General features: G+C 40.1%; 1 protein-coding gene across 1 annotated transcript in view; it reads right to left on the reverse strand.

Annotated features, from left to right (window-relative positions):
- LPGAT1 (lysophosphatidylglycerol acyltransferase 1) overlaps positions 1–8,980 on the reverse strand; it is a 60,080-nt gene extending 51,100 nt beyond the window's left edge. Inside the window, exon 1 of the mRNA XM_009994716.1 lies at positions 8,615–8,980. Within this exon, the coding sequence (XP_009993018.1) occupies positions 8,615–8,852 (238 nt within the window). The 5' untranslated portion in view covers positions 8,853–8,980. The remainder of the gene's footprint in view (positions 1–8,614) is intronic.
- Between the last annotated feature and the right edge of the window lie 68 nt (positions 8,981–9,048).

Genomic DNA, 9,048 nt, shown 5'->3' on the forward strand with positions numbered 1-9,048 from the left:
CATTCTGGTAACACTGGAATGCTAGAAAACAAATGAAACTAGGTTAAAAAACCTCTAACAAAATCCTTTCTGCCACAAAAAACCACATCCACAAGCCCTCATGTCATTGTCCTAGTTAACCCACTTTCCAGAACCCAAGTCCTCCCAAACAGCAGCAGTACTGGCCCTTGCTCTTAGAACACCATTTCTATTTTTAGTTCCACATAAGTGAAATGCAGCAATAAAGCTATTAATCTTTCCTCTTCCCCTTTACTTAAATTACAGAACTGAGGTAAATCTCTAAGCTAGTTTAAACTATTAGGCTCCTTGAATAGGGACAATTTGTTACCTTTTAGAACTGTAACATTTAAACAAGAAGTTTTCAGACTATATTGTATGACTCAAAAGAAAGTAACACCATTGACGCTATCCTGCAAAGCCAGTATTTGTGAAAAGACATAATGAAAGTATTTCAGAAAAAATCTAACAAATAAAAACCCCAGACACTGCTGTCTTATTAAATCTTAAAGAGCTTAATTTTCTGCCTTGCAATGACACCAAAAGTCCCCATCTTCTCTACACAGAGGCAGAGAGATTGCACCTCTTCTACTCTATTCTGCCCAGGAAACATAATCAGCAAGTTGTCCCGTTCAGTTTCAAAGTAAGTTCAGCTGTGAATGAAATTGTTCTGATTTCAGCTTGCACTACTGAAGCTGTTGACCCTCTTACAGCCTCTTCTTAACTCTTCAAATCCTTTAAAATAACAAAAACAGCAAAGTGTGAGGTTGAACCATTGATATTTTAAATACTGTTCTCCATCATCTATTCTTTACCTATTTTTTAACTGAATGTATACTTGTGCTGTGAGACAAACCTTTCCCTAAGCCCTCTACCATGATACTTATCTTTCTCCTGAACTGCTACTTTTCTTAACTTTTTATTTCTTTGGACTGTTCAACTCTGAACAACTTCTGCATTTTGTTGGTTATTCATACAGCTTAAGTACTTCTGAAGTTCTTTACAATTGTCCCTGTAGCTGACAAACTCAAATAGGATGCATACAAAACTTCAGAGGAACCCCACTGCTATGCTTCCATCAAACTGAACACTGGTCTTCTTAGTCCTTTATCAACCAGTTTTCATTTTACGATAGCCCTTTGTTCTCACTCTATGCTTTGTCTTCTCTAAAAAAAACTTTGCAAGGAGGCACTTTTCTAGTCTAAACAACATTAACCAACTAACAAAACAGTAAGAAAAGGTGAGAAAATCAATTTCATTGACATTCACGTACTAGAGCTCTATCCTGCACAAGACTGCTCTCTTGAATTGGGGCCATAAGCAGTTTAGCAAATACACTAAAGCTGGTACTTGTCACCAGAAGATGCAGTTCCTTCCTCTTACCCTTTGCTATTTGCACCCACCTTATTCTTTCACCACACCCTCAAAACAAACTGCTTTAGAGACTGTGTCTTGTAAGTTACCCAGCAAAAAATAGTTCTAGTGTGGACCAGGGCTGTGATCCAGATCACCACGCAATCTTAAAATATTTGGCCAATAAAATTGAAGCAGCAGTGACAGGATGAGTCTGAAAGGCTGGGACTGGTGTTTTTCAGTTGCATTCCCTGCTTGAAATGTTTTGGGTGGGGAGAGGAAAAAAAAAGATATATAAGCTCATATGCAGAATCCCTCACTAGTGTCACAGGAACATTTTTAGGAATGCAAACATATTAGCCTTATTTATTTCAGTGACTGCATATACAAATGGCTGGACTACTATCTCAACTGCGGTGACTGCAACAGCAGTGCAATTACGTGCCTACGCAATCCCGCATCTGACATGTCATCTTAAAACAGTTTATATTCCACTGTAATAAATGCAAGCAGATTACATATCTTGGAGCTGTATTTTGGCTGGAAAGTTACGCCACAAAGTTTATATTCCATAAAGGATTTTACTAACTACCCTGTCTAATTAAGGTTGCACAACTCTTATATTTTTTAAATCCTATTTTAAATGGACAAAACCTTGCCAAACTAACCCTTGGCAAGACTTCTCTGTCCTTCACACACACCCAACAGAGAAAGGGAAAGCAAAACATTTGGTTCATCTATTTGAGTTTAATTCCAGAAAAGTAATTTCCCAGAACAAAATGAGAAAACAGGTTTCATCCACACTAAACATCCATTTTCTCTCCACTTTTCTTGAAAAGCTCTAAAATTTCTGTAACAGTTACATTAAATGATAATGAGAAATTGCTTTTCTGACATAAAGGTATAATCTCTGACATGTTCCCATACAGACATGATCACACTGTTGAAGTGGAAAAATACTCCTCTTTCATACACTTTGCAAAGAATTTGTAGACAAAGAATTTAACTCCCTGAGATTTTTCTTCTCTGAATCAGAGCTGGACAAAAGCTTTCCTGTAACTATTTCATACGGTTCCTAAAAGCCTACCATCAAAAGAATAACAATAAAAGGTACAGAGACACATCTCTCAGGTATTATTAGTCATATCCTCTCAGGCACTGAACCAGCAACAAAGGGAGAAGTACGATGACAATCATGAACGGATACGCTAAACACATAGATCCAGAAGAATGAGAAGGAATGAAAACACATCCTAAAACCAGCAAACTCAGCCATAAGCAGGAATAGAACCCAGAATTCTCAAAACTTTGTCTTCCTTCGGCTGTTAGCACATAAGCTATTCCTGGACTTAAAAGTAAACAATCACAGCTTTTTGTATAGGTATTTCTCAGTAATTCCACCTTTACTACCCTTAGGCACGTGAGAAATTTGGTATGCTTGCAATAGTTTTTGTATCATTCAGATTAGGTGAAACAGGAGTAGAGACTAATGCATTAAAAAAAAAATAATAAATAAATAAAAGGGACATAGATAGCAACAAACAACAAAAACATCACTAGCAAACGACCAGTGTGTGCTTTAACTCTTAAGTCTTGTGGCAGAAGGCAGTAGCTTTCTAAAAAATAAAATTCAGAGAGCATCTCCATAACTAATCTTTGGAAAGATCCTTTATAGTTAAGTAATACAACTGGAACATAAAATATAAGCTTTACTGCTTTTGACACACTGGTGACACTAGATGATCTACAAGGAAGATCATCTAGTAAAGCCTGTCCAAAAAGGAGGTATAGGAATTTCCTGGTGTGGTTTTACATATTGCTAAAATAGGACAAGTGTCACTGTATCTGCACTCTTTGCAGACACATCACTTGCACAAAGAAGCTGACAGTAAGTTCACAGTACTGCCTTACCTCCTCTTGCACAAAGGCACAATGAGCCTTTGCTCTGAGGCCACAGTAGAAACAGCCCCAATGTCCCCAACTCATTCAACTCTGACCTTTTCTTATCAAGACAGCTCACAAATTACACAAAACCTTCCTATTACAAACAGCAACATAAATTCAAAGATCCTTGCTCGATCTCAGCAGAACCTACACATAAATCATACACATCAGAGAAAGCCACATCTCAGCCAGGGATCACCTAGAAACTCAACACACAGCCACAGAATAAGCCAAAAGAGTCTGTGTGGTATGTTGCTATAAACATCTCCTGAGTCACATCAAAGAGAACACAAAACAAGAACAATTTTATTTCTCTATTTAACACACTGCATGACCTCAAAAAACATGATTTGTTCCCCCCATACCCCTTCCCTTCCCAGTCCTCAGAGTAGTGACCAGTCCCAAAGCAAATCACCGCAAAATAAAAATCATGCTGTGGGAACAGGGGAGGGTAGAAAATAACGGCAGGGTTAGCTGAATAGTCTCCTGAAATAACACCTCCTGCCTTATTCGGGGCAAAACATTTACACTATCCCATCTGCTGTTCTCCGGCTTCTGTTGCACTTCCTGCCCAAGGAGAGGGACTGACTTGTCATGAGACGCAGCGCAGGCAGCACTCGCTGCCTGCACCAAAGCAGTGTTGTCACAGCAACTCCACCTGTATCTTTTACAGTTCTGGAAGACAAAAATATTCACAGTCTTTGAAGACTGGAGGAATCGAGGATACTGACTGATTAAAAAGAAACAAAGAAGATTCTGAGTTAGGTAAAAAAAAAAAAAAAAGCATGACTGCTGAAAAAATGATTGAGTGGCCACTATTTAATCATACATACAAATAATGTAATAAATTTTAAATCACTGGGGGCGAGGGCAGGGGGGAACACATCTCGAAATCCAAATCTCAGATTTACTTGGCTGAATAACAAAGAACGAAGACAGGGAAATTCTCCTCACCTGACAAAATCAGAATATTCTTACAGACACTATTTAAATGTCACCTTCCCAGCTGACACCAAACAGTAATAGGCAATAACATAGAATCAGTTCACTTTCTTTAAGCACTGCATCCTTATACCAGTAAGCACGCTCACACCACCAAGAATTTTTTGTGTGTGGTAACAGAGGTGTATTACTCTTCCTTTCATCAGCCCACCAGCCTGTCCCAACATTTTTGCACTGCTGTGTGTCTTGGCAAGAGGCTGAAACAGAAAGTTTTGTTGAGTTGTCCTCTTCACTGCTGGAGCATGAAATACTCCAACCACAACTCTCAAAGAAACCCCCTCCCAAGACGCGCACAACGCTGCTGACCATGTGCAACACTTCTCTCTCCCGGTGCTCTGTCAGGCAGGTGAGCACAGATGGTTGCTGCAGACAGAGTACACTCGTCCTCTACCAGCTCCTTCCCATCCCACCACCCCCTACAATGGGATCGAGCTGCATGGAGCAGAGTGAAGCACAAGATTAGCATCCTAAGTATCAGGACGGTACTGTTAACCAATTAGTTTGCTGTCATAGAGACTTCTGATTGCAACAACACTATCACAGGCTAATGCTAACTTCTGCATTTAGACAGCAGAAGAACACAACAAAACAGTTTGCCTAAGCACATTGAAGCCAAGCTTTTCTCTAGAAGCCCTATTTTTAGTAATTTCATTAGATACAGGGATATTAAACTTCAGTCTGCAATAATTACTTGCCCAAAGAAGTTCAAATCTAAAAGATGGTTGCTTTAAAACTAGTTTTGTAGGTGAGCTGGAGGTCATCAGAAACTCACCACCACAGATACGCTCCATCTCCCTCCCATTCTATCTACTGCACTGTCTAGTGGCTTCTGGTTTACTTGTATATTAAATGACAAATTATAATACAGGGAAAGAAAGGTACTTGCCAACAAAGGATCAAGCACTCTCAAGTTTGCTTTTTTTAGAATGCATCTTCCAATTAATGCAGGGAAATATTTAGAAGTGTCATTCAAAGGTGTGACCTTTCAAATCATACTAAATATGCAGATTCTGAGTGTCCCAAACTGAACAGCTCCAGCAATGACAGCAATACATTTACATAAAAAGCCTTTTAAAAAAGAAAAAGGCTTAGAAGACTTATAAAGTGCTGAAAGCATATCAAAGTAGAGTAACATTGCTAGACTATCTGAAAGTTCTCCATAAAAAGACACTCAGTTGTCCTTTTCATAAGAAACACTACAGAGCTCAAGAGAACAACACAGATATTTATCATACGCTGCCCTTTAAAAATCAAAGACAACCAATTATACCCAAGTTCTCTCTCATACTTGCATCTGAAGAAGAAAAAGATTAGGGAAAGGAGAGTGACCTTTAAATTTTTCTTCCCATTCTTTCCTTTATTTTGCTTGTCTAGTTATACACTATCTCTTTACATAATATCAAGTGCATCTGCAAACAGAAAGACCTACATTTAGCAAAAAGCACAGATTAGAGCTGCTGATATAGACACAGATCATGTAATTTCTGTGACAAATTCTCTAGGACACTAGCACGAAAACACAGGTTTATGCGGGGGTGGGAAGTAGAAGGGCAGACCTGAATTTTCCTCAGCTCTTCCAACAAAACATAACAATTATGCTGCAGCAGCAAAGCCCAGAAGGAAAACCTAACACTCACCATATTTTCGTGTGGTGTTGAGCTCCTTCCTACACACTACATATAGACTTACAGGGAGGAAAAAAGTCCCTTCTGAATCTACTTTGCAGACTGAGTTTAAGTCCCTAATTACAAATGGCTTCTGTCACTTCTCACCCAACAGATGACTCAAGAAAGGAAGGGGAAAAAGTAAATAAATTAAAAAATTGAAACATACCTTCAACACAACAGAAGCAGAACATTACCTCTAATTAAAAGATAAGTAAACTTAGCTGGTTACTGTCTCAATCAAGAAGACAAAAAAAAACCCCAACTCACCAACAGCTCTACTACTCAGAAGAAAAACTCTAAATTTTATCAATGAATCCATATATACTCACTATCTTGTATTTACTTTTGCAAAGATGGAACATCGTGAAGCCTATATTTGACTTAGTTTCTGGAATTGAAATCAGAATAACTCTGGAGCAGTGTCTCTTCCAGATGCACCACTATTCTTCACCAACTCTAACAAAGTAGTTTTTTGGTCCTTAGTTAAATTGTACCCTATAAAAAGAGGGGGCCTAGCGACAGTCTTTTATAAATCTGTCACTCTGGAAACAGACACAAATTATTCTGTCTACGTATGTTGAAGCCAGAAAGATAACACTTTCCAGATTTGTTCTGCATGTGGTGCTGAGCACTGAGGTGGGTAAAGAAAGAATGGACAAAGAAATATGTTATTCTTGCTATTTCACAGCTTTCAGTATAAAACATGTTAATGCCTTCATATCAAATAAAATACATTTAAACTGAGACTTTGTACAAGCATTCCTTTAAAATCCTTCCCAAAACAAAAGCCATGCTTTATAGTGAAAAGCAAAAAGGGCCTCCTTACCCATACACCATCCCAGAAAACACTTCTGTGTAGCTGTTTGTAAATGACACTTCAAACAAACATACTAAGACATTTCAAGACTGTAAAACAAAGGATTTCAAATTGTCAAGGTACATCAGCAACACCAATCAACAGATGCTTTGGGAAGACTTTAGGATATGCAGATCATGCTGAGATCACTTTCCAAGCAATAGGCAAAAGAAACCACACAGTTCTGCAGTCAGCAGTAAAACTATCCCAAGGAAACTGCTTTCAGAAATTCACAACCATATCGTGATGGGACAATGGTTTGAATTTTAACTAGCACGTTCAATATACACAGCAAATCCCCAGGGTCATATGCTGTATGACTTTAACATCACCATTATGTCCATAAACTTCCCCATTTCCAATTAAGAACGCACATGACACCTTGAAAGTCATTCCTTACTTCGGGAAGACCTCTGCTCTTTAAAGCTGAAACCAGACTTTCAAAAATATACCTGCCACTGCAAGTACTATGTGGACTTCTTTTAATGAGCAAATATAAACACATCAAAAGATTTTTAAAACAGCGTATCTGGAAAAGCTTGAGCTGTACCAGGCAAGGCAATTTCGAAGCAGTGCAACGTTGCAACAGTTCTAGCCCAACAGACCAGAATCTAGCTTGCTGCTGCCACCATCTCCTGAAGGAAGGACTGGAGCTCACCTAGAGTATCCACAGAAACTTTGTGCATCTTGGAAAGGCACACGACAGGTACCAAAAGGCACATTATCACAGATGCTTCAGCTCTTGTAGCCTAACAAAAAGAGCATTCCATCTGGGCCAACACTGACTTTCTGACTAATCAGGAGTCTGACCAGACTCCAGAGATGTGTGCTGCCATTCATTTTTTTCCTTGTTTACATGGATAAGACCTGTGGATACAGCCTGGGCAGAAGAGAGGGAAAGAATTTTAGGAGGACTGTTCATATTTTGCACTCAGCAGATTAATTTCCTCCTCTTTCCAAGGTCTAGGCACATACAAAGAATTGATAGCTGCTTTCTTGCACAAAGTGCAGTAGCCAGGATGAAAATCAGTGCACTCAAAGACAAGCCTAGAGCCTTTCTTAAGATTTCAGTTCAGTCCATCACCTGGATTAGCCTACACACACTAGCAAGCAAAAATAAGTTCAAGAATAACTGCAAAGCAAACATGCAGAGGGAGAAAACCCTACTCATTCTGTAATTAGCTCTGCTGCACTAAACGAAGAGTCATACAGTTGAGAAACACTCTGTATCGCTGCTTATATGAAAGAGGTTCCCTCTGTTTCCCTTCATTCTGAAGCAGCAGTAAAGACAGTTGCTGTTGAAAGAAACAGAAGACCTACTCTTCTGACATCAGCTTCTTGTCAAAATTCCTAGCCTTGTGTCCCGACAGGGTTTAAGTGGAGATGACTGAAGTGGAGAGACGCGTGGACTTCATGAAGAAAAGTCTGGCTGTATCAGCTACATGCACAGTACAAACCAGCTCTCTCTTGAGCAGATACATGTTTTTCATGTAACACAAAGTGGTCGTGATCTTTAGGAAAAACTGTATTTCTGATTATACCAGGGCAAAATACTGATTGGAAACTGTCACTTAAGGTATAATAAGTTAGACCCGATGATTTAAAAGAACATTTCCACACATTCAGCATCTCAATCCAGAAACAGAAAGCATCTATGTAAGAAAACTGAAAGAAAAACATCCCACGTATCCACTATGTTGACATATTCCCATACATGTCCCCAACCTTAAACAACATCTGTGTTTTAACACTTGTTTACATCGTTACACGCTTCAAATTAACAAGACGTTCTTACCTGTATATCCTGCCCACCAGCCCCAGGAAGCCACCATAGCTAAAAGCCACTTAAACAACACTCCTTCGATATACCAGAAGCTCTGACTATCCAGCATCCGGAGCGGCTGCAGGATGATCAAGTACAAGACGTAGGACGGAATAGCGACCAGGTTGTTGGCGACCATGAAGGCGAACCTGAGGAGTGCTGTCAGGCAGGTACAGCCCACCCGCCGGGCCTGCTCCAGGGTCACGGCCATCCTCTCTCTCTCTTCACAGCGGGACCGTCCTGGGGGCAGAGGGACGGACAAGGCACAGGTAGCAGCGCTCTCGGAGCGGGGCCAGCCCGGGGAACCCGCCCGGTGCTCCCGGGGAAGGGAGGCAGGGGGACACGAGGGGAGCGGGGAGGACAGCGGGGAGGACAGCGGGGAGGACAGCGGGGCCGCCTCCCTCCCC

Source organism: Chaetura pelagica, unplaced genomic scaffold (assembly GCF_000747805.2).
Source record: "Chaetura pelagica isolate M959 unplaced genomic scaffold, ChaPel_1.0 scaffold2, whole genome shotgun sequence".
Taxonomy (NCBI): Eukaryota; Metazoa; Chordata; class Aves; order Apodiformes; family Apodidae; genus Chaetura; species Chaetura pelagica.